The sequence below is a fragment of the Centroberyx gerrardi genome, chromosome 12 (genome assembly GCF_048128805.1).
Source record: "Centroberyx gerrardi isolate f3 chromosome 12, fCenGer3.hap1.cur.20231027, whole genome shotgun sequence".
Lineage (NCBI taxonomy): Eukaryota > Metazoa > Chordata > Actinopteri > Beryciformes > Berycidae > Centroberyx > Centroberyx gerrardi.
Window position 1 is genome coordinate 29,442,506 of NC_136008.1, and position 26,945 is coordinate 29,469,450.

Sequence of the window (26,945 nt, forward strand, 5' to 3'; positions counted from 1 at the left end):
AGCCTAGTGCGGTCTCACCTGCAGTTTGTTTTCTTTGGTCCAAGCCATAGCAGAAATGTTTACTTTGCTGCATTTTTTGTATTTGGTTTGTTTACCTTCGAACTGTCCAATTACAAGCTTGAAAATAAAAGTCACATGGACTCACAAGAAGCTCCTTTATTGGACAGAGTTTTGGTAACCTGTCATCCTGTGAGGTTAGAGATTTTGGCACCAAGGGAGAGTCGAAACAAATCCAAATCCACCCCTGTAACCAGCTAAGCGTGATGGACTCGTCTGCACTCTCTGCTGTAATTTACCTTCTCTGGTGTTCACACAGTTAAGAACACATGAAAAAATAGCTGAAAATGATGAGTTCATTTTGTTATGCTAGGATTTCCAAGCTATCAGATCCATCTCCTCATACCCACAATTCCTGACATTTGGGGTAGTTTCATGTAATTGCTTCAGATTACTTTCTTACTCCTGCACCGCAGTTCTCTTGGAAGGGGGCTGAGACCCGTTCAAAGATATTTGGTGCCGCCCAAGTTCGAAAGGGCATTTTCTTCACCTGGCCAAACAAACTGAACTAAAAGGACTAAACACTAGAGTTTGAATAAACCACTCCAAACACGCCGGGTGTGAATGCACCCTAAATGTAGAGCAGGAAAACTTCTGAACATTGTTTTGCCACTGAGACTGATGAGGGGAGAGAAACAGAGGAGCCTACACTGGGCAGATAAGCTCTTTAAAGTTTTACAAACACTACCCCAACACTATAAGAGGAAGTTAATACCTCAAAACGATTAAATATTAACAGTTAACCTTTACGTGGCTTTTACCGGGGTGGAAAATGAGTTCAGGTGGCTTAACTTTGTGTTAAAGGGAATTAGTATCAGTATCACTGTTCCATAAACAAACCAAACCATTCTCATCACTATGATTTTGTCCGTTCCATACCGTGAAAGAAGAGAGGCCTGCTGAGATCATTGTGGGATTATCATTGTACTATTGAGCTACACTATCACTGCACCTGGTTATCAGGTCAGAAGTCCACTGTAATGAAATAAAATGGCCCAGTTCACATAAACCCCTCTATCAAATATCGAGTATCTGATACTACACCTGAGACAGAAGGCCGTAAGAACCATCAATGATTTAACCTGCTAAATTAATTAGAGTTACTAGTCCACATTAATTAAGTGAAGGCTCATGTACTGTTTCATATCCACCATTAAAATCTATATTTAGGACTTGTGACTATCAAATTACTCCAAAAACTCAAAAGGCTGAGCTTGTATGACTTTAAATGGTTCAAGGATTATTCTGAAAAAGCAGAAGCTCTCTCTTCTAATCTTTTGCTGGTCTTTGATGCCCGCCTCGCATTTGGATCAGAAGACAGCTCCGGCAATGATGAATTATCCATCCTTATCTTCCCACCAATATCTTTAGCTACTCGCCACTCCGCTCTATGCATTTATGAAGGGGTAAAAAAAAAAGAAAAAAAGAAATAGGAATCTGCCTCCTCGTGAAGAGGGGAGAAAAGAGGTCAAGAGACGGCGGTGGCTCGGCATGGGGGGACAGCGCATGAAGTAGCAGACGTGCACGGGAGGCAGGTACGCCACTAGGAGGGTGGCTTCAGTGCGGCTCGTGCTATCAAGCCGCCTGAAATACAATCTCATACAAAATCGATGAACTTTATGCCACTGGGGGAGGCCCGGGTAACTCTAACATAAACCAGTGTAAGCCTAGTCCATAGAAGAGGCATACAGGACCATGCAGGCCTCGGCATACTACGCTTTACAATACCAGGCACGAGTTAGGCTCCATGCCTATTAGTACGGGATGATATTTTATTATTTCTCTTATTCATGAGGGGTATTAAAGCAAGGACAGAAATAGAGAGCCTGGCCGCAAGGGAGGCTTTAGTCTGGTCTTCATCCATCCAGGTACACGACATAAAAAGAAGTGCTGGAGAAATAATGAAGAATTGGGTTGAAGTTAATGGCCAATCTTTGGGTAATGGCCTTTCAGTGGATTGAGCCGTTTGACAAGCATGCAGATAACAGGAGTGCTATGCAGCTGAAGCGAGAGATAAATTGATACATTGATAGATATACATTAAGAGAAAGAGAGAAAGACATAGAAAGACAAAGAGAGAGAAAGACAGAAAGAAGGAAAGAAATAAATAAATAAAGAAAGAAAGATAGAAAGAAACTGTTGGGAGCATCAAGAGTATTTGGCAGAAAAGGGCAGAGAAATACTAAAAAAATAAGGAGAGTGGATACAATTCTATTCGAATCTGGAGAAAGCTGACATAATGAAATGGACTGAGCAGCGAAAGGTATTGACTGATATTCACTATCAGTCACAACAAACCTGCTGGTGACGGGCCAATGCTGAAATCTGATTTTATGAAGCAAGAGAGGCAAACTGTTTGCATTGTGTCTAAAGAGAGCGTTGTAGTGCATGTATTTATCTACTCGTGCCTCCATTCAAATCTTTTGTTTTTGCCGTTGAATATCTCAAGCATACTGTATCCCTATCTAGATCATCATCATATTAAAAGAGGCACACAGACGTAAAGGGAGCCATCGTGTGCTAGTATTACTTAAGCCCTATTCATACGGGTGTAATGTGAGGACCTTGTGTAAATAATGAACAACCTCTGTGTTTCACATTCACACTGGATAATGAAATTAGCACTAGGACATATGTAGAAGTTCTAGATTGTTCAATTTGTAATTTCCTGGCATAGCAAAAGAAAACATCAAGTTTGCACTGAAAATACATTCAGAACCCTCTTCTATAGATTCCAGTACTGCATCCATGGAAGGGAGCAATTGTGTGTCTAGAAGAAGAAGAAGAAAACAACACTGTGTGCCAAAAACAAATTACGGCTGAAATTACTAGAGTTCAATTTGCCCTGTATTAATATTATCGCGTGCCTCTGTCTTCGCCAAAATACAGGGGGAAATTGCCGCTGGAAGTTTGACTTCGCTAACGATAGACATGGCGGATTCGCGCTGGATTAAAAACACTGACAATCACGGAAATTACAGTATTTCAAATCACTGGACCTCCCGAGATAATATTTGACATTAAGACATTTTCCCGTCTTAAATCTAGTCTAACTAGTCGTAGACCCCTATCAAACACACGGCATCGGCGGTTCTAGCCTCACCAAGCCAGAATGGGAGAGACGCATTGTAATCTTTGAGGCTCTCGAGTTCTGAGAGATGAGTATTGATTACAGCATCAAACCATCTGATAGATCCACAGGGATTGCTGGGGCTTGACAGCGTTGCTGCCGTTGTAGCGATTAACATCTTAACATGGATCAGCAGCGAAGGGCGGTGACCCCACTGAGGGACGCGCAGACAACAGAGGACCTTTCCTAACCCTGGACTTTACATTACACACTCCTGCTTTTCCCCCTGAGAAACGAACCTTGACAATTCTCCAAGAGCGGCTGGCGTGGGAAGAGGACTGGGGGGGATCAGGTTTGACTTTGAAATCTACGAGCGGTTGTTGTCCTCGCGGTGGAAAAAACCTTGTAGAAACGCGGCGTTACCGAAGTCGCAGGGGGGGGACGTTTTTAAATTCAGTCCCGGGGTCCGGGAAAATAAAACACAGCAGACAAAGACTGAGAGGCTGCGGCTCAGGAGCACATCTACAGTAATACATCAAAAATCACGCTCCCCTGTTACTATATGCGTGCACAAATCATTTTTTTATTGCTTCTGAAAATGCAAAAAAAAGAAAGACAGGAATGAATAAATAGCCTGAAGAATTACACTAGCGATATGACCTTCAGCCGGTGCGTCAGCGTGGTTCAGTGTATTGAATATGTCATCTGGGCTAAAGGTTTTTTTTTCTCCCTTTTTTTTTTTAATCGAGATAAATTCATCCCCGGTCTGCCGTGATGCTTTCGCTCCGAACGCGGAGTGGAGTTTGCGTTGCCATGGAGATGACCTGGTTGCCACGGGGCTGTCTCACCTGGTGGGTAGCCGAGCCTGTCAGGTGGGATGGAGAGGAGGGAGTCGACTATGGCTGCCCTTCGCTGGAGGAGGGTGGAGATCATCTCCAGTCCCTCTGGGCCCAGCAGCTCGAACAGCTGGAGGAAGAGAGGAAGAGAGGAAGAGGGAGGGAGGGGAGGGGAGGGGGGGGCGGTAAAATCAGTAGCTGTAAGCCAAAAATACAGTACTACACAGCCGCAAACATACACATACACACACATACATACACACATCCTATGGTTCACCAGCCCACCCCCACCCCCCCACCACCATCTCCGAACACGCCTCCAGTGCCAAGACTGAGCACCTGGTAATTACCATCCGCCTGGTACAGAATATGCTCTGCCGCTTAGCCTCCCAAACACAGCCACCTGGCACTTAGCTGGTGACAGAAAAACAGCAACGACGACGACGACGACGACGACAACAACAAAAACAAGAGAAATCCTGAGCTAGAACGCAGCACAGAGCCACTAGGAAAATTACAAGCGTGGCGGAGAAACAATCGGCGACATCCGATGGTTAATTTCTGGCGCGTCGTAATTGGAAGATAGCGGACCCGAAGGCCCAGGGTACGTATTTCGAACGACTATAACAAAGCATTCGACGCTTGGTGATTTTTTTTTTCAGGGGTTGTCTTTCTGCGGATGGAGGTATGGTTTGCTCTTTCAGTGTGTCCTCCCTCGGGAAGGCAATAGTCAGCGCAGCGGGGGACTAAAACAACAGAAGCACTTTGATGTCAGGTCAGCCATCGCCTTTGTTGGGGTTATCTTTGTTTCTCTCAGTGGTCTCTTTTATATCTGTTCTAAACTTCTATCGGTCCCTGTGAATGTCTCTTTTTTTTATTATAGTTTGTTTATTGAGTGTGCCTGTGTGTGTGTGTGTGTGCCGGTGTGTAGAGGCCGGTGTGTGTTTTCACCTGCCCAAAGAGAATTTTTTTATTGGCTCTCGTGAATTCTGTCCTTGGGAGTTGATTGAATAGGAGAGGATAAGGTGAGGACTCCGCTGGGACTGAGAGGCAGAGTCTCTCCTTCAGATGAATCCTGTACAGCTGACCATCCTGCAGGCGAGCCCGACTCAAAGCCGCGAACTGAGGAGAACTCCGCATCCGCTCGCCTACAGGTCAGGATTGTGAGAAGTGTCCGTATCGTAAGGTCCTCCATCTGTGATACATTCAGTGGTGTTTGAGTTTCTACAGCTATTATCAGCCTAGTCTCCATTCTTTTTCAGTAGGGAGACGGGAACACTAAAGCATTATATGGATTTGTATTCAATTTAGTTCATGGTGAATCCGCCATTTCCGCAAAAGTCTGGAAAGCAAAAAATCTGGAGCAAAATACCAACACAAGTCAAATGATAATAGCAATACAGTTTGAACTGACATCTCCATAATGTAATAATGCATTATGTTTTGATGGCCGGCAGATTGTCAGAACACACATACAGTAGGGTTAGGCGATTGGACGAATACATTGGGGATTGGCGACAGACTCAATTCATTGCCAGTGGAAAGTCGCTGCTGATTTTTTTGCCGATTTAATTACCTTGATATTTGGTTATTGTCAAATATCTTATTTTGACACGCATAGATAGCTACCTTGACAAAAGAACACCCCGCCGCAACTGTAAAACCCTAAAAAAATCACAAACTTATTTATGAGTTTACTTTCACTGGGACCAAAGCCCTGTTGCTGTTGTCCAGTATCTGTTGGACAAAAGCAACATTGTGACCAGTGAGGAGCATATTTTGGGAGACAGCACCACATTGTTTGAATAAAGTTAATTGTTACAACTTAAACTAACATTAAAGCCATAAAATCAGCGTAGCCTGTCTAAAAAGTTGCTCTGTCAAATGACTTGCACTGCCTTCCTCCCTGTATTTACTGTTATACTTTATTAGCGTACAGGTAAGCTGTTATGAATTTCATTTTTCAAACACAATGCAAACTAATTTGCTAAACTAAAAAATGGCAGATAGGAAAAAGTAAGTGTGTGTGTGTATATTTAAGTATTTAACCATTTATAAGCTACGGTACAATTCAAGCCATCATGCCTACTCTGTGTGTGTGTGTATGTGTGTGTGTGTTTGTCCCCTGAAATGGACGAACACATTGGGAACTGCCAATATAAGTGATGATGATTGACAGGAGAAAGTACACCATCTTCCAGCCCTACTTTTAGGCTTCTAGCTCAAGCAGCTACTATTTTTTTGGCGACTGTGTTTGACGTCAAATGCATCAGCCAACAACAAGACAAGCATATCTTGCGACGAGCATTTCCTGTATGGCAGCATGTGGTAAGTGGGTAGATGGCTACATCTAAAGTCTAGTGTCACAGATGGAAAATGATTGCTAGTACTAATAGAAATAAAGCCTGTTTGAAGTCCATATAATATGCTAATTAATAAAAGTCTATCTTATTATATAGCTTGTGTGGCACAGATTTAAGGCCTATTTGATCTGCGCTATGGTTCTCTTTAGGCCTATAGAAAATTTAAATTTCTCGAAATGAAAGGTAAGTGCTTCTCTTAAAGGGAATGCGACTGGCCTGTTGAGAATGCCAACCCACAAAAACGTACAAATGTCAAAAATTTGGTGACCCAGTTGGCAGGAGCGAGAGAGGGGTCATTTAAATATTCTCCCCTGCACCGCCCCGACTCAGCTACGCGCCCACGTGGCACGAGTCACAACACAAGGACCTTGTCTCACGTAGTTTTTGCCTCGGCACGTTGGCGCGTGACTTACCAGCACCGAGTCTGAAATGCAGCCATAGGACCTCCCTTAGTAAAAGTAATCCAGTTCCAATAGGTCGTCAAACTCAACTCCTCCCCTTCTAACACTTCTTGTATGTTTTCAATATGCCATTTTGAAGCCCTCTGTCACAGTGCTGTCTGCCTCGCGATCCGTTAAGCGAGGCTATGCTGTCACGCTGCGATGTGAAATTACCTTTCCAATCAGCTACTGGATATAATCAAATGGCTTTCCATTGTGTTCAACCCACCCCCCACTCCAAGCACAGCTACTGCCACAAAATGTCATCATTCCAGGACCACAAATGAGAAATAATAAGAAGCAGGTTCTCTCTACTGTCAGGCTTAATGGCACTGAGTGCGGAGCCTTTAAACTTTGCTGTTGACTTTGGAGTCACACAGAGGGAGAAGCGTGGAGAGTCTATGCACACGCGCACACACACACACACACACACACACACACACACACAAAGGGCATTCTACATCTAAAGATGTCAGTGGGAGAGTTCGCTTCCAAATGTCAACTACGTGAGGAACATTAAAACAGATTGTAGCCAGCCCAGGTAGTACAATACTGCTTCTGCTGTGGAGAAATTGGTAGAAAGGTGAGTGGAGAGAGAGAGAACAGAAGGAGAGGGTAAAACAAAACAAAGAAAGACAGAGAGAGAGAGAGAGAGAGAGAGAGAGCGAGAGCTGCCAGGGAGAGAGAGATAGACAATATAAAAGCCTTCAGGTAAAAGGGAGGTGGGAAATGAAAGAGGGAAGGACATGCAGGGGGACAGAATGATGTAGCACTTTCCTAATTCATAAGTGAATGTAATGGATGACAAATAATTGCTGGATGTTTCAACAGGGCAAGCCACAACAGTGTGGCCTACAGGGGGCGCCCTAATCCTGACCTTTATATTCTCTCACACTCTCACTCTCTCTGTTCTCTCTCTTTTGCGTACATACACAGGAGGATGGAGAGGCAGAGAAACAGAAGGCTACCTTTCAAATCATATTACAGTAATAATCTGCAACATTTTTATATTCTGTCTTTTTTGCTACTCTCTACTCTCTATCATCGACTGATTCAACCCACAGCCAGCTCATGAAAGCCTTTACATTTGCTGTTCTTAACACCTGGTATCTGGTTGGTCTTTCCCAGGAAAAAGTGATGCCTTTTACATTTCGGTTTGTTTGGAATAAACAAAAGAAGAACAGAGTAATTAGCATGAGCACAGCAGCGATAGCCACCATGGCTGAAAGAGACAACGAAAAGAGCGCCACCTACAAGAACACAAACTTCATCAACAGAAAATCCAAGGAAAAAGACGTCACAGTACTGGACACACCGTTTGATTGACAGGTGATCTCTGGGAAGTGCATGGAGACAAAATTGAACACGGCAACAGCAAACATGTCCCCACCACGAATGATGCAGTCTCAGTCTGAGCCAATCAGTGACAAATATGTTTCCTTGTTTTGACTTTTAATAGTAGCACCCCCCTTGGGCCAATCAGTATTTTAAATGCTGAAATACAGTCCCCAGGTTTCATCAAAATCTGACCAGTGGAGACTGATATCACGCACCATATGAACAAACAAGTTAATAAACCCTGTGATGCCCCTTTAGGCCAATCAGTGTAACTTTGAAAATGCCAGAACGGAGCAATGACACACATCATTCCCCAAAGTTTCGTCAAAATCCGATCAGTCGCGTTCGAGACATTGTGCATGACGGATGGACGTACTAACAAACTGACAAAAACACCACAGTCATTGGTCAAGGTACCACAACCAAATTAACTGTGGTACCTTGGTAAAATTACTGTAAACAAATGAGACTACGGTGGAGGCGATGGGTAGGCTCTATCTGACGCCAGTGGTATTGTTAGTGCTAGTGTTTCTTAACATTAAGACCATTTCCCATATACCCCGTTGCTTCGTGCCTCCCCTTCCTGGTGTCTTTACATATTGGAACTGCCATTCACTTCTTCCACCATCTGCTGTTACAAGAAATTCTGAATGCTTTAGCTCTGTTTGCACTGGAACAACAGCGCCCTCTTCCTGTTTGGTGCCGTACAGTAATCCTGCGGATTTCCTAGTAAATCCAATTCAGTGACACATGATATAAAATGGGTACAGTAAATTATATGGGTAGAGTCCTTTTTGACAGACCGACTTCAGTTTGTCAGAGTAAATACAGCAATGTCTTCCCCTATTGTCACCAACACTGGGGCTCCACAAGGGAGCATTATTTTACTGTTTTATTTTCCCTGTATACAAACGACTGTAGAAGTAACTGCTCTGATTATTTTACAATTAAGTTTGCAGATGACAGTGCGATTGTTGGATTGCTTGAAGATGATGAGACTAGCTATCGTGATTGGGTTGACAAGGTCGTTGGCTGGAGTAAGAGTGAGGCTAATAACTAGGCTTCAATTGAACACCAAGAAAACAAAGGAAATTAAGGAAATGTTAAAATGCTATATACACCTTAAAATGTTTCCTTTGTGTTTTCTGTACCTCAATCCAAAGTTTTGATAAGGGGACAGCTAATAATGTACATATCCAAATTGGCACATTCTCTATATATATGATCTACATCTGCGAAGTGAATTTGTTTGATAAGGTGAATAGTTTTTTACAACACACATGCACTCCTAGACACTTTACATATGTATGGCCCTCTTTAGACATGCTAATATGAATATGATGCACATTTGCTGTGAATTCACATATGTTTTCAAACCCATATCCTTCTCATTGTTATACACTGCATATAGGCCTATATTGGTATTTTGATGTTTCCACCGAATCATACTGCATGCATTTCATGTTTTCAGTATATTTATTCTAGGGATGCACCGATCCGATACTGATATCGGATATCGGTCCGATACTGACTCAAATAGCTGGATCGGGTATCGGTGACAATGGGGCCGATCTATTCAATTCAATTCTATGTTTATGTCTACGTGCGCATACTACGTCATGCGTCAGCAGCGCGCCGGTAGACCCGGCCATTTGCCTTCGGTCCGTCCGGTGGCTCCTCCGGTCCAGCACATGGATGTATTAAACTAGGTCCAGCAGCTCCGGAGGATCCCGCCTGCCGCGCACAGCGTCTCGCGCACTGAATTCTCGCTCATGGGGCGCGAGCCTCCCGCAGCTAGCATCCAGGCTAACAAGCTAACCTGGCGCCCAACCCTCATAGCAGAGCCGGGGTCGGGGTGAGCTGACCGGGGGTCGGTGCTGATGCTCGGTAGTTAAAAACACACCTGCATGAATACTTTGTCTCGGTTATATGTTTAAACTCTCCCGGGTCACCGCGCGGCCGAGCAGGCTGCCATTTAACCTGCTAGGTAAAGTAGTTTTCCACCAATTATACAATCGGCGCGTCCAGCCAGACTCCATTCATAAATCCAAGGTTTACGGGGACTCGGCTGTAGGTCAACGTTGTTTCCTGCCACAACACGATTTAAAGTGTTTTCCGTGTTTGTCAGGTACTGCTGCTCCATTCGGCCGACACACAGTCAGACTAACATACCTTGATTTTTTTTCTGAGGGCTGTTTCATAAAGCAAGATTACCAGTTAAGCCAGAGTTATTTCAGTAATTTAGGCTTATTCTGCATATTTTGAATGTTTTGTTTTTACCAAGTTACTTGTTTATACTACTTGTGTGAATTGTGATTTAATTTATCAAGTTTGTTTGCACTAGTTTGTGACTTAATTGTGATTTAATGTTTACATTTTGTTCTCATTTGATGCAGTTGTATTGTTTTATACTGGAATTTTAATTCCTGACCAATTTGTTGCTGCATTTAAAAGGTTTACACTTGAATTGTAATTCCTGTTAATTTTGAAGATGTTTTACCAAGTTGCTGGAGCACGATTATTTATTATTTTAATAATAAACAACAATTGAGTACATTTATATCTATGTATTTATTTGTTACATTTTGCTTTACAAAGTTAGGAAAGCAATGTTAAAGTCAAGCCTGATGTTGCTTTACACATAAAAGAATGATCCCAGTCTCTTCCACACAGTGAGGCATAGCCTACAGTTTATTAATTAAACACTGGTATCGGATCGGTACTCGGTATCGGCCGATACCCAAAGCCCAGTTATCGGTATCGGTATCTGGACTGAAAAAGTCGGATCGGTGCATCCCTAATTTATTCATATCATATATATTCTGCATTGACTCTTTCTTTGCATCAGTAAATTCTACAGCTGTCATTTTGCACACCCTCATAACCCTGTAATCCATACTTTCTCCCATACACGTTTTTTATAGAAACCCCATTTGCTATATCTGTGTTTATATTCGATTTTTCTTGTTTTCATTATATTGTTCTTTGCTGAATCCTATTACTATTTGCTGCTGTAATGACCTATTTCCCCACTAGGAACATTAAAGTCATCAAATCCTCTGTAATTCAACAGTCTTTCTGTCCTCTAAAATGTAAAGAAATCAGACAGAGACACTATTGTCTTTATATTGTTTAACCTTCCCTTTGTGTGTATAGCATTTAAGAGTTGTAAATATTCCCTAAGGACTCTAGAGGGTCTTTATTTTCAGTGAAGTTAAGGTCAAAGCCATGCAGAAGTTCAAAATGTCTAGATCCAGCATCTGGATGAAACCCAAGAGGCCCATTGTTGAAGGTCAAGGTTGTAAAATCAAGAGCAACGCTAAGATACTAAGCTTACCAGCGGGACAGGTCAAACTTTGTTACTGAAATACCAAGCCCAGCTTACACCCCTCTTTCTAAAAACCTGTGTTAGGGGAGCTTTGCAAGACCAATTTACAGCATAGAGTATCTTATCTATTAGATTTTGTTTCAGAGAGAACACAAACCTCATTCTGCAGCTCATCGTCACTCTTAGGTGAGGCCAGCATCTCGAACAGGGAGGTACACAGCTCCTCTGGGCTAGACGAGATCATGTTGCCTCCGTTCAGGTACTTCTCCACCTCCGTCCTAAGGATGGCTCCATCCTCACTACTCTGAGCAGACCCTCCCGCGCTGGGCCCTTCTGCCTCACCGCCAAATCTCCTCGCACCCTGGTGGTTGTTGAAGAAGTTGATAAAGTCCAGGCTCACATTCTCCTCAAGGCCCCCATCCCAGGGCAGGTTTTCCAGGGGGTCCAGGGTGTAGCAGTCGTAGGAGAAGGCGATGTTGCGTCCGAAGGTGGAGCCTCGTTGGGGGGTTCGACAGGAGCTCTGGATCCACACAAAGTCTTCCACCTGGGACTCTCCAAGCGGAGCCACCAGCCGAGAAACAGCAGCACAGGAGGCTTCAGCCGCAGATGAAGGGAAGGGGCCGAACATCTGCTTGATGGCCCGGGTCTCCTCGGTGCCCACGTGGTCTTTGTTGTGGAAGGTCTCAAACAGAAAGACCGCGGCGCTTTCAATGGTGTCCTGGCCATTTTCTGTTCCCACTGTCAGACAAGACAGAAACAAGGTTTTTAGTCATTCATATCATGATTGTAATAATCATTATTGCAGAAATTATGAATTCCATTTCGAGAGACCATTAAAGCCTAGGTTGTACTGGTCATCATTTTAATGAGGATAATTGCTGCAACAATCACCATCATCATTTCTGACATCATTAGTGGCATCTAGAAAGCAATGTTATTTTGTGTTGCCGTTACATATAATCTGTGCACTATACGTAGCTCGAGAGTAGCACCATCAGTTGTTCCTCTGAGCAGTATAGGCTACAGCAAGAGCTCACTATTTAAAATAGATATGTCCCTGCACCTCATTTAAATAATATTCCAAACAATTCATGCTTAACTAGAACTGGGCTTAACAAAAGAAATACAGAGTAATTGTCCAATTAGAGGAAAAAAAATGTCAAAAAGATAGAGAGAGAACACAGGAAAGGAGGTTGGAGAGGCAGAGAGAAGCCAGAGCAGATGAAAAGGATTTAAACCAATTAAAAAGGTCTAAAAGCATCTCAGTCTCTGCTGCACGTAGCAGAGCAGAATGGCTGCTTTCATCCTCTTCAGAGTGTGCTTAAGAGCTTCTCTTTATTTGGATCTACTCACATAGGCTGAGGGCAAGTTCAGCACAAAAAGTGGTTGAGAGCATTGCAAAAACAACAAATATTGTGTTACTCTTGACTGGTGAATGAGAGGAAAAATATCGCTATGAATGGAGAGAAAAGAAAATTAAAAGAAAACAATGACAGTCTTTCATGAAAGTGCACCCATAAATGACTCATGAAAAGTTCAGCAAACACATGAGGGTGAGAAGAGGGTACTCTGGCGTGTTCAGCATGGCATCCAAGACTGGTTTAAGTATGTCTATATTTTCAATTGCTGACCAGCATTTTCAAATAAGAACACGCTATTTTATAAACACATTTAGCCCTGCGTTGTTCCTGAACATTAAGGAGTCAGAGATGAATCAGGATTCATACACATGAGCCTTTTACAGAGGCTCTATCAGCCTTGACTAGCATTCCTTGAGCTCTTGATCCAGCATATACATGTGGATGTTTATCTGTAAGAACTATGGAGAAGCCTTCTGTCCTTCAGACCTCCATCTCTTCTGCAGCCCTGCTCTGGAGCTCTGATATTCATTAGGGATGCAGCAGGATTAGAAAGGGAACAGGAATCCTGCCACGTTCGAATCCTCACCCTGCTGTTTCCCCTCCACCCCAGCCCCGCAGACCAGATCAGAATAGTAATAAGAGCATTGGGAGAGGACCTTGCAAGCACTGCTGGACGACTTAGGAGGAACTCTCAGGGATTTTGATCTAAGCCATTTATCAGGCACATCAGAAGCAGTTAAACGTCATTCTTGTACAGTTGCTACAATGACAGCTGATGGTGTGTCACCTTGTATGTCACATCTCTGGAGGTGTCAGTGTTCACTGGGTAGTTTGAACCCTGTTGCGAGAGCAAGAGTTCTAGAGTTTGAGGCTGCATACTGGTCAACCCCACTCTCCTTACTTCACCATTTATATTCAAACATAGGTTAAAGGGGAAATAAGTCAGATTTTTGCTGTCCTGTAGCACAAAATGACCATAATATATGTTGTTGGTCAATAGCAATGACTCAAAGATTTCTTGGCCAGGCGCTGAGATGTCTGGCTTTCAAAACTCACTCTCTGACCCGTACTGTTTCTGCACTCCACACCCATTGGAATTTCAATCCCTCCTACTCACCTACCCAACCACCCGCATGCATTTTTACTGCTCAATGATGCAGGACGGTCCTACAATTCCAACACATTTCAGCTTTGAAGGCTAAAAGCCTCGTTCTTAAGCCAAAAAGCAATTATTGTTTCAGTATTTAGCATGATATATTGCCTCTTCACTGGATGTTTCTGTTGGATCACTGCTCTAATTAGCTAGCTTACTTAAAATTCAGACGTTACTGTTTGTGTCAATTACAGGCTTCCATACCTCAAGGGGATGGGTGGCAATGCCAGAGACTTGTGTAGGGGGCAAATTCTATCAGTGTTGTCACAATTCCTACTGGTTGCTGATAGAGGTTGATAGAGGTCAGAGATTACTTAATGCCCCTTTAAGAGAGAGTTTTTCCAACTACCTTCTAAGAAACAAGCATGAAATCCATGATAAGCTGTGACCAGCTTGGCACTAAATTGACACAGTCGAAATTAGAACCCAGGATCTCTGTTGTGGCAACCCTATTCTTTACCACCCAAGTGATGTAGCAATCAAGCTCAGACTCCTTATAGCTGTGCCCCTCAATGGCATATGAGCAGTAAAGTTTTTTGAAATTTCTGGGGCCGACCGACTGAGAGAGAGTGACGGTCACAGCTAAAAATCTTTTCAGCTGCTGATTAAGTGTCTCATAATTAGCAATCTTCGACAAGCAGTCTAAAAAAAGATAACAGCATTCTGTTATTCCCTACTTTCTTTTGATCATTCCTCAAACAAATGAAATTAGATTGATATAAATGACAACGTGTTTGAGGCTGAGGAGTTAATTACCAATCTGTTTGGCTGCCAGAAGGATGCTCTTCAGTTCCTGAGTGGCGGCCTGCTGCTCAACCTTGTCCTGATGCTGAGTGCAGAAATGGACAATCTTCTGCCATGTCAGGCCCTCTCTGGCAAACAGCTCCTGTCGCTTCAGACGCTTTGTCTGACATGAGTCAGAGGGAGAAAAAAAATTATATGAAAATGAATCACAGATATGTCAATTGTCCATTCACACTTAAGTATATACTTGCAAACCGGTATATTGGATGTATAATCAGATATGGTCCAGTCACTGTCATCTACCTTTGATATGATGCAGTTTGACTGATTACATATTTATTGTAGAATTGATCAATAATACACTGGTTGTCTATAGGAAGCCCTTAACCTGAATTGATTCAAAGACATTTTGACCAGATTCCACACACCATCAGATTCCAAGTAGTAGTAGTAGTAGTAGTAGTAGTGGTTTTCGCGTGCCATGGTCTAAATGCTGCTTCAGAGGGTTTTCCATACTGCCAAAAAAAACTTTCTTTCAAAACGCTGAATATTTGGATTTCTCTTTTCTCTTTTTTTTTTTTGGCATGAAAATGCCATCCTTCCATTTTCAAACCCTACCTCATACTAGTGATTATGAGGAAAGTGGAGCTATCAAATTCAAAAGTATTGACTACTGCAATTTCTAAATCACGAATGGCAACGGTTTTTTAAGAAAAGGTCTTTCAGAGAGCATCCTAAACAATGTATTGTGCTGTGCAGAATGCCTGAGCATCAAATCAATTGCCTGAGCTTTAGCATCTTAGCTAATTTGTTTTAACAGTGCTGAATTATATATACAAAAAGCTCTGCCCGCATATATTGTAATTTATATCACATTCACAATCTTCAGGGGAAAAAACCCCAAAAAACACATTAACACTTTTTCCAGGGTATTAAGCTATGTTAAGCATTGTAAGTACACAATAATACTTTGTAATTACTTGGCAAAAATCTCCCTTATACATAATGCACTTATAATACGAGGGTGTTCAAAACCTAGATAAAGCACATACAAAGACTATGTACTGAGAAAAGCTCATACAAAATAATGACACAAGGCATCACTACATAAACTACATGGCCAAAAGTATGCGGACAACCCTTCTAAATAGTGGATTCGGCTATTTCAGCAACACCCTTTGCTGACAGGTACATAAAATCAAGCACACATCCATGCAATCTCCATAGACAAACATTGGCAGTAGAATGGGCCATACTGAAGAGCTCAGTGACTTTCAACGTGGCACCGTCATAGGATGCCACCTTTCCAACAAGTCAGTTCCTGCTAGAGCTGCCCCACTCAACTGTAAGTGCTGTTATTGTGAAGTGGAAACGTCTAGGAGGAACAACAGCTCAGGCACGAAGTGGCGCCGCACAAGCTCACAGAACAGGACCACCAAGTGCTGAATTGGACTCTGGAGCAGTGGAAACACGTTCTTTGGAGTGATGAATCACGCTTCACCATCTGGCAGTCCGACAGATGAATCTGGGTTTGGCGGATGCCAGGAGAACGCTACCTGCCCAAATGCATAATGCCAACTGTAAAGTTTGGTGGAGGAGGAATAATGGTCTGAGGCTGTTATTCATGGTTTGGGCACCTTAGTTCCAGTGAAGAGAAATCTTAACACTACAGCATACAATGACATTCTAAACAATTGTGTGCTTCCAACTTTGTGGCAATAATTTGGGGAAGGCTTCCTCCTTCAGCATCACAATGGCCCCATGCCCACAGCGAGATCCAGACAGAAATGCTTTGTCGAGATTGGTGTGGAAGAACTTGACTGGCCTGCACAGAGCCCTGACCTCAACCTCAACCTCATCGAACACCTTTGGGATGAATTGGAACGCAGACTGCGAGCCTAACCGCCCAACATCAGTGCCCGACCTAACTAATGCTCTTGTGGCTGAAAGGAAGCAAATCCCGGTAGGAATGTTCCAACATCTAGCGGAAAGCCTTCCCAGAAGATGTCATAGCAGCAAAGGGGGGACCAACACCATAGTAATGCCCATGACTTCAGAATGAGATGTTCGACGAGCAGGTGTCCACATACTTTTGGCCATACAGTGTACATGGTAACCTTACTGTGCAATGAGACAAATAATTTCAGCAAACAGTAAGAAATGGTAATTCCTCAGCAACTGCTTATGTTAGGTGCCGGAACTCTTTGTAAGGCTTATTTTAGTATATTTATAAACTCTATTATTACATCCGATATGTCCAAATAACAAGACACAGCATTTTTTTTAGAAGGAAAGGAGCTCTTAAATGGTATGAACACCAGAGAAGGTAAATTATGTCAACAGGGCCTGGAATTCTATTTGCTTTGACTCCCCACCGCCACCAAAATCTCTAACCTGGCAGAATGCAGGTTACCAAAACTCTGTCCAATAAACGTCCGTGTGACTTTGATTTACAACACATTCCTAATACTGAAGTCTACACCAATTTGCTCTGGTGCTGCTGAAAGTTATTGGATGTCTGCATGAGTCCTACCAGTGGATGATCTGATCAGTGCCAGTGCTGAGCAAGTATTCTTGATGGCTGGACCACTTTCCAGAAATAACGGTTCATTGCACAATTAACATTGCATTTTGATGATTGTTTTTGCCCATTTCATAGGTTACAAACAGGCTAATTAAATAGCCTCATAAGGTACATTTTAGATAACGGACCCACACGTTCACAGTAAAGTGAGACTGTTTCTTCTTAATTATGTTTAAAATTGTCAATTATCTGCATGTAAATGTCCCTCACACTAATTATAGGTTTTTAGATAAGACAAGCAATGTGAAGAAGAGGGAAATTTGCTTTATCAGTTTGAAACTGTCCATTTAAAAAAGAAAATGTATTAAAAATATTAAATGTCCAAAATGAATAATATTTTGCCTTGTTCATGGATAATTAAGCTGTTATACCTAATAAAGTCTTCTATGTTCATTATTTCTAATTTAAGGCATGCTAATTAATTGATTAACTATCAAACTATGAAGTTTGATAGTAGACAGTAGACAGGTATACGCTGTGGTAAAAATCATGTCTGTTCTTCATTGAGCAGTATCTAATTAATAAAAGGATTTAAAAATTATAATAGTGAAAATGTAAATGTAACTATTAATCTTCATATCTTAGCTGCAACTGTTAGGGTTAGGGTAAGGGTTCCTCACATGTTCAAATGAAATTCACTACACATCACACAATGGTTCATCATGATAAGTTTGCACTGTTTTGTTGTTTGCTGTCATACAGTGATGTATGGTGATATACATATAGTATATCTATCTGAATCTTTTTACGATGGTAAGACAACATACCCTGGCATTTTTTTAATAAATCACGTTGTTGTGTAAGCAGTGCTTCTCTGTATGCATGCAGTATGCTATAAGTTTACTAACATTACTGTATTCTCCATAGAACAGATGAAGGCAGCTGATCAACTAGGGAGCCAGAAAGCTGAGATCACATCCAAGTAAACAGGATTATTAATTAATAAGCTGATCATTAATCAGGTCTATATGGCATTGGCAAAAATGTGTGATGACATATGGACTGTGCTGAATCTGGTGATATTTAATCAAATACACCTTCAGACTAATTGATTTCTCACACAAAATACAAAGTTAAATGATGCTTTTAGGGAAGAAAAAAAAAAAGCTCATTTGGAGCAATTTCCCCTGAATGGATCAAGGAAGAACTTTCCTCAGCTATGCTTATATTGGCTGGTGTGCAGATAGTGTACAAATCAAAGAAATATGGGTGGTTGACAAGGATTTTTTGGTTTGTTTGTTTCCCATGTATCCCATGTCAATGTGTTCCTTACAATCTTATATATACCAGAAAACCCATAGTGGTTACACTCTGTTTCTGATGCCTTTTTGGGATACTGTTAAATGGCTGCACAATACTGCTATGAATTTTCATACATGTGGACAGCATGTTCTCTTTTTAGCACAAGTACTTCATTTGTCAGGTTCAGTAGTGGAAATAAAACATTTTACACTGTCACATGTATACATGTATAGTGATCAGTTTTCATGACTTGGTTTAGTTCAGTCAACTTGATCAGGAACAGATGTGGGATTTTACAGCAAGCTTTTGTTATTGTGCATGACTTTTTTACCATGTTATATATGCACCTATGGCTGCAGTTTTGTGGAAAGTCAGTGTAAATGATGCCGTTTTCGTATACTGTACCGGTTTGGACACCTGTACTTTTGTAAAACAACATTAAATTAGTTTTTGACCTCTGATAGGACCATCAACCATTCCGCATCAAACACCCATATATCAGTGCAGTATAGGATTTGGTTGAATAGTGAGAGGATCTGAAAAAAAGATTTTCCCTTTAATGCAGCGGGGTATTAAATCTCATCAGGTCAGAAAGTTCAGCCTCGGGGGCCAGGAGAAGTGTTAACACAATGACTCCATTACAATCAGCACTTCCATGTCTTCTAAAACTAAGCATTTTAACTCGAGCTCTAAGATAATCTCAGAGTGACCCCGGCCCTCGTTTCCCTGGAGCAGCAGTTTTTACGCTCAGAGGATTTAACTGGGGGGGTGAGCGGGGCAAAGGTGGCCAGCTGACGACCGGTTTCATTTCCCAATTTCATTTCGAGTCTTGGGAAGAGGTAAGAGACATGAGACACATCGATTTTGAAAAAGGACGGGACACGTGGGAAACATAAAATGCCAAAAAAGCAAAAAGAAAGATATGAAAGAGAGCAGGTGGTGTTCTGATGTTCACCAAAAACTCTTGAATCCATTCTACCAAAGTATTCTGGCTGGTGTTCTTTTTTTGTGTGTTCTTTTTAGTATGTTGGGAAGGCAGCCTGACTGAAAATGACAAAAATTGTAATTGTTAAGAAAGCTGGCTCCATTTTGGTGCAACTCCAGACTCCATAGAGGTTGTAATGGATAACATGGACCAGCCCCTACGTAGTGTATTCAGGGACTGTCAATGCATTTTAGGAAAAAATGCTCAGATGCTCCGCTAAATGGTTTAGAAAGTCCTTTTTTTACCATCTTCAATTAGATGCTTTAACGGTTCAATTTCTAAGCTTTTGCTGAGTGTAGACTGAATCGTTATTATTGTGACTGTTATTGTGTATTCTTTTTTTCTTATTTACAGGCTGCAAAAACAATCAATACTCCCACAAGCAAGGGGTGGGCTGGAGTGTTAAAACTTGGGAAATAGCTGTATTTTCATATCACGATATCATCTCCATATTTTACCGGGATATACATGATTTTATCACAGTATTGTGAAAATAATGTCCCGGGGATGCGAGAATGCTTTGCTAAAATATTTTAGCATTCAACTTGATCCAAATCAGCTGGTTTTATATCATCCAACTTGACGCCGAAAAACTGCCAAACAGCTGCAGCAGCATTTCTCTTTTTTTATTTCCCTCACCTTGCCCTCAGGGTGGCTGCTTCAAAGTTAGTTGGCGCTTGCCTGAGGGGAGAACAGTGTAATTTGCGCTCCATCCACAGCTACTGTGGCACATTTATACACAAAGGAAACTGGACAGCAAGCACAATGTGATATCTTGATAGAAAACAGAATATATTATATCATGATACTGAATATGACACCTTGAACATTTTCAAATACCCTGCTGGTATACAGTAATACTAGGATACCGCCCAACCCTATCAGGGAGAATAACTCTCCCTCTATCGGTCTGTGTTCCAGTAGGCCCCCAAAGGGGGAATGTTTATCCAAGCGCCAATGTTGCCAAATTTATGGTGTATTCCGCTCATTATTTTGGCATTCAAAATAAAAGCCAAACAGGCAAAGCAGAAAGCTGTCTCCTGTGTCCTTGCTTCTGTTAAAAGACAGAGCAGACATCTGATGGGATTAAAATGTAATTCAGCAGGTTTTGTATTCAACGATTCATTCATCTCTCAAAAAGCCTTAGTCATGAATAGGTCACACCGTCATCGGCTATTCTTACTATTCTCAGCACTGTACACATAAGCTGTACTCATGCGTCATGAATTACCTTAACCACAGAATACTGACATTTTACTACTCTCTCACATCAGATGAGTCAGTTACCTGCTCCTGTCCATGTCTGTATCCTGATTTAGGAGACAACAGGTTCCACAAACTGAAAACCATTTAACTTCCTCGGTATAACCTTCTTAGGCTGGCAGTATAGCTGGCCCCACAGCGATCTGGTGGAAGAGTCTTGCTTCCTTCATGTGCTCCTCCTAAGCTCGGTCTTCTGAGTTTAGCAGTCGTAAATAAGCTACAACTTGTAGCCGACGTGTATTCAAGTACTTTTTTCTGCCTGAAATTACAGTATTTCCAACAGCATTTGAAGGCAGTATAGGCTTGCTGCTACTGTACGTAGTGACGGTTGGCACGGTGTAGAACAAGTGCAGAAAATCCAGGAGAAAATGAGATGAATATTGGACATTTGGACCCACAGCGTAATCGTTTGGCTTCAGAACACTTATGCTGCAGGAGCTGTTTGGAGTAATTGTATGGTCATTTTTGCCCTTTTTGGATCACCGGCAGAAGGCTGACATGGACTCGCTGTGTGTTAGGTGGATATACAAACTTCACTGGTGTCAACACTGACATGAGGGTGAGTAGATAATGACAAAAGTTTCATTTTTGGGTGAACTATTCCCTTAAGACACCTTAATGTTGTCCTTATTGGCCTTTACTAAGAAATATTGAAATTCTCTGATCTCATATTTAGAGTGAATATCGGTGGATTTCGATTGCGGGCCGATTGATCGGTGCATCCCTACTTTGGTTATAACTCCAAGTTGTTGAATTGTTCAGCTCTTGGCAGTTTTCGCTTTCAAGTGCCTTCTAGTTTAGTTTGCTGTCAGTATTTCACCCCAACACACATGAGAGAGATGTTTGAAACCAAGGCATTTCCAGGAGTCAAACTGTAGCAGTTAATTTCCTCCCTTTGTTTTACTTAAATGCCTATTTTTACCAATGGAAATAAAATTATTAATACAATTATTAGATATTAGCCTTATTAATAATTAAAGTATTGCACTGAAGTCAAAATTTTGGAATCACCGCAACACAATAATATATCAAAGACATTACCTTTGGCACAGACCTTCCAATAAATAAAAAGCCACAAACAACTCCTGCTCTCAAATAAAAGTTGGCCTCACCCTCAGATCGTATTGTTCAGTGAAGTCCTCCTTCTTGCTGACGTTGGAGAAGGAACGCAATGCACCGGTGAGCCGTGGTGGAGACATTGTTCTCCGATGCTCTGGTCCATAGGCTGGTGCTCCACAATGACTGACAGACAGACAGACACAAACAATAGTGATTGCTGTGAGGTTTCTGTAAAGCATTGCTTTTCAACATCAAGAAATTAATGCTACTAATGTTAGGACTATATATAGCCCTGATATGTCACGCCATACTCCATACAAAAATCTGAGTGTAATGCTGCCTTGCTTACTGGCACATTTGAACAGAAAATGAAGTAACCCCATACATATCATCAACCAAGCAACACTTTATTTCAATAAAATCTCAACTTGTAGAACTGGTTCACAATCCTCGCTATCGCCCATCACAAGGTATTTTGGTGGAAGAGGATTGTGTGAATAACAGGGAAACCATTTCTAAACGTTGAAATCTTACTCAAATAAAGGCTGCTTGGTATTTAGGATGTATGCCGAACTGAATAGTTGGTCCTATCAATTCGTAAACGGCCTTAAGTCATCTTCTACCAGATATGTTACAATGCCGATAAGCGAGGCAGCATGAAACTGTCAGATTTTTGAATGGAGTTTGGCGTACACTTCACTCCATAGGGAAAGCCACGTAGCGGGGCTAGACTACATGTAACTGCTATTGTTACAAAAAGTAAAAAAGCTTCTCTTTGCCACATTTTCTGAATACAACACATTAAAAGACACTTCATTAATCCTATGAAAATAATTAGGTAAAAATACCTCCCCACCGAGTAAACTAACTACAAAGTTAAAGTGACATTAACGTTTGTGCTAAACAGAGTGGCTTCTTGGGTGATGATTAGTATGTGTAACTCTTTTGTTACTACCACATAAGTCATTTTACACATTCACTGTTGTCACTGACTTTGCAGCAAAAGCGTTTTGCTGAGATGAAAATACGAAGTAAACCTGTTAGCTAGCTAACTTAGCTAGTGACAGTGTTATGCTAGAGGCAGACTGTCTTGCTAGCTCACGTTAGCTAGTTAGTCTGGCTGTCACGTCGTACTATTAAAGAACCGTGAAGAACTGACAATATATAACACAATATAAGGAAGGAGGAATAATTTAGATTATCTGTTAGCCATTGTGATAACTCACATTTCAACACTTTCCTTAGCGCGTTATTGAATGACTACCTGTCAGGCGTGTATGGTACATGGACCGGTGGATTGTCAACAGCAGAGGCATGGACGCTAAGCAATGCGGGTATTGTAGTTCTTCCGACAAATACTTGGTGGCAACTAATACAAAAAAGGACTACAATATCCATATACACAGAGGGTGACGTCACCACATCACAGAGAAGACACAGCTCAAGGAAAAAAGCTCAAGGAAGATTTCTTTCTGTATTTTTGATTCTATGTATTTATTGTTATTTTGATGTTATGGATTTTTTTTATTATGTCTTCTTTTTTCTATGTTTTTATTCATCTCTATTTTGTTTCTGTGTTTGTAAAGACATTTCTGATTGATCATTTAGTTAATAAAAAACAGCTCCATAAAGGGAGTGACAGAGACTTTGCTCTCTACTTGCTTTGCTGTCTAAGTATATTATTCAGATCATCAGGACTACCATAAGTCTAACCTTGCAAAGAACATACTTTGTTCTCTAATTACAGTTTTTTTTTTACAGTTTCTCTAATTAAAGTTTTTTTGTATACTATCCATCCCCCACCATACTCAATAATATGCATACTGTAGATGTGCTGTATAAAACTGTATATAGCTACTAGGTTGTCAAAATAATGGGCAGCATAATCACAGATTTGTTTTTGTTAAACCTGATCCTTAAAGCTGAGTTGGACCTGGACATCTTAATTTTTTTAAATCAATATTTCATTTTTATTTTATTGTTTTATATTATTGTTTTTTTGTTTTTGTTTTTTAATACCATCAAAAAATTCCACAAAATTATTATTTTGTTTGTTTTTCTGCTTTGTTTTTGGTCATAGCACAGGGGAATATATACATTTTAATATGTTTTACATGGAGCACAGATAAACTTGACTCTTAAAGTCAACTTGGTCATGTACACCTTTATTTTATTTTATTTTTTTATTTTTATTTTTTTCACCAAAAATGTTTATTTTTTTACCTTTTTTTTTTTCATTGTCTGTTTGTTAAGCACTTTGTAACTTTGAGAAGTGCTATATAAATATTGTTGTTGTTGTTCTCTGCTGTTGTTATGTGTCTTAATCTTCAGTCAGCTACTCACAGAACATGTTACACAAGTCATATGGATGATCAGTGCATATAAACCACATACAGAGTTGAACCATTTACATTAGAGATGGGCAGTATTTAAATTACATGAATTAGTTGAAATATGTATTTTAATTATTTGGTCATTTGTATTTGACCTGAGTAAAAAAAACAAAATGCAATTTGTTATCAAGATACTTTTGGGTGTAGAACTGTTGTATTTAAATTACTTCAATGACTTTTTTAGAATATGTAAAACTGAATGAAATGGAGAGTTTGAATATTTTGATTTCCATAAGTTTTGAGAGGCATCCTGCATTTTGACTGTTTGTTACACAAAACTTGTTATGTGTATGTGTTTTGACTGCTGATGCATGTGCCAGCTGTGCAACTAAAAAGAAACAGAAAGAGAGTAAACAGTGATTTTACTATTATGTTGTACACCCATGTAACTAAGTTATTACACTCACCGAGCACTTTATTAGGAACACCTTACTAATACTGGGTAGGTATCAGCTTTCAGCTCAATGTCAACCGGCTACCAAAGTGACATCCACCTCAAGGTTTGACGTGTTGCATTCTGAGATGCTTTTCTGCTCACCACAGTTGTAAAGAGGTTATCTGAGTTGCTGTAGCCTTTCTGTCAGCTCCAACCAGTCTGACCATTCTCCTCTGACCTCTCTCATCAACAAGGCGCTTCCGTCCGCAGAACCGCCGCTCACTGGATGTTTTTTGTTTTTCGCACCATTCTGTGTGAACTCTAGAGACTGTTGTGCGTGAAAATCCCAGGAGATCAGCAGTTTCAGAAATACTCAAACCAGCCCGTCTGGCACCAACAACCATGCCACGGTCAAAGTCACTGAGATCACATTTTTTCCCCATTCTGATGCTTGATGTGAACATTAACTGAAGCTGCTGACCTGTATCTGCATGATCTTATGCATTGCACTGCTGCCACGATTGGCTGAATGGATAATTGCATGAATAAGCAGGTGTACAGGTGTTCCTAATAAAGTGCTCGGTGAGTGTATGTATGTCCATGTGGGCTGGGCACCTTGTATGTATGACACTTAAATTAATCAATCAATCAATCAATCAATCATAAACAGTGATTTGCTAACTGTTGAAATCTAAGTTCATAGTATAACTTAGTATATAAGTATTAAAATCAACTAAAAATAAACAGAAAAAACAGTGACTTGTTAAAAACTATGTTCATTAAACATGTTCATTAAGAGGCGAAAAAGATAACAGGTTTAGTTTTTTCTCCTTTTTCTATTATGCAAGGCAGCTGTTTGGGGCTTCATGCTTGATTTATTACTTGTTGTCAAAAGGACACCTAAAGGTAAATGCCAATTATAATGTATGGATCAAATGTTCATGTTTCAATGTATGTATTTTTGTATTTGAAAATACAAATGACATGTATTTTCATGAAATATATTTGCTCACACCAGTAACTTGTAATTGATTTTGATAGATGTAATGGTCATGTATTTGTATGGTGCATCTAGATACAGTTTCCACTACACACGAGGGGAGAGGTGAAGTGATATCCCATAATGTGAGCATTAGCCTGCCATGTGCATTCATTCACAGAGCCTAATTGTAATTCATAGATCACCTCCTCTAACCCCACCTATGAAGAAGGTGTCTCATCTCTTCTCATCCCTCTGTGCGGTTTGTCCTCTTAGGCCAGGCCAGGCCAGGCACACACACACACACACACACACACACACACACACACCCCTATTCATGTGCTGTATGCATGAGTGGTGTCCACTGAAGTCTGGCTACGCCGCAAGAGAGCTCACACAGAGGATACTGGGAGTGAGAGAATGATTCACTCCCTCTCTCCCTCTTTCTCTCCCTCTCTCTCTCACATACACACACACACACACACACACACATCCGGAGACCACGCTAAAGGGCACGGGGTTGTAAAAAACAATGCATCAGTTTGAGTTTTATTTATGTGAATTTCTCATGTTTGAGTTGTCATCCCTTATATTGTTGCATCCAACATAAACCACATTCACACAAGTGAATATCCTGCGTTTGACATTACCACGGGCAAAGACAAAGTAATACGCACCAAACTGCAAATAAAACCAGAAAAAACTCTGAGGCAAAGAGGATTTTTTTTTTTAGGCAGATAGCATAACTAAACAAAAGGGAGCAAAAACAAATAGGCCTCATTATTTGTGGAGTGGAAATGAAAGAGCCTGAATGCCTTTTTCATAAAAGCATAATACATTAATCCTTATGAGTTGCTACATTCACAGGAATTAATCAAAGGCTTGATTTGTTCTGCAATCTGGTTTCGGCGCAGTACATCTCCATTGTATTCTGTTGACACGCAAAATCACAAATCACAGGATTATTTTGAGTTTAATTTTTAATGCTGCGTGTTCGTGTCCGACAAAGAGGTGAAATTGAAGTTGTTGGCAGTGTTTGTTTTGGGATTTCTGCAAACTAGATTGTCTGATTAAAAATGCTGGGGAGACCGGGGATGATTGTAACAAATTTTGTCTCAGTCCCTGTAACTCTATCATAATATCACAGACTTCATGAATTGATGTCAAATACAAGGAGCTCCATTGTTACAACCTACCCCAATACCGGGGTAAGTTGTAACACTACCTGGGGTAAGTTGCAAGAAGCAAGAATTGAGCCCACACTATATAATTTGCATTAGAACAGCTCTAATGAAGAATGTATAACATTAAAGAACAACATGACTGTCAGTCACTGTGTGTGTGTGTGTGTGTGTGTGTGTGTGTGTGTGTGTG

General features: G+C 41.0%; 1 protein-coding gene across 1 annotated transcript in view; it reads right to left on the reverse strand.

Moving 5' to 3' along the window:
• The window catches only part of ascc3 (activating signal cointegrator 1 complex subunit 3), a 134,114-nt gene extending 110,997 nt beyond the window's left edge, over nucleotides 1-23,117 (reverse strand). The window contains exons 1-5 of the mRNA XM_071902063.2: nucleotides 23,050-23,117; nucleotides 21,877-22,006; nucleotides 14,703-14,853; nucleotides 11,590-12,170; nucleotides 3,976-4,093 (exon numbers count right to left, since the gene is read on the reverse strand). Coding sequence (XP_071758164.1) covers nucleotides 3,976-4,093; nucleotides 11,590-12,170; nucleotides 14,703-14,853; nucleotides 21,877-21,963 — 937 coding nt within the window. The 5' untranslated portion in view covers nucleotides 21,964-22,006; nucleotides 23,050-23,117. The remainder of the gene's footprint in view (nucleotides 1-3,975; nucleotides 4,094-11,589; nucleotides 12,171-14,702; nucleotides 14,854-21,876; nucleotides 22,007-23,049) is intronic.
• Between the last annotated feature and the right edge of the window lie 3,828 nt (nucleotides 23,118-26,945).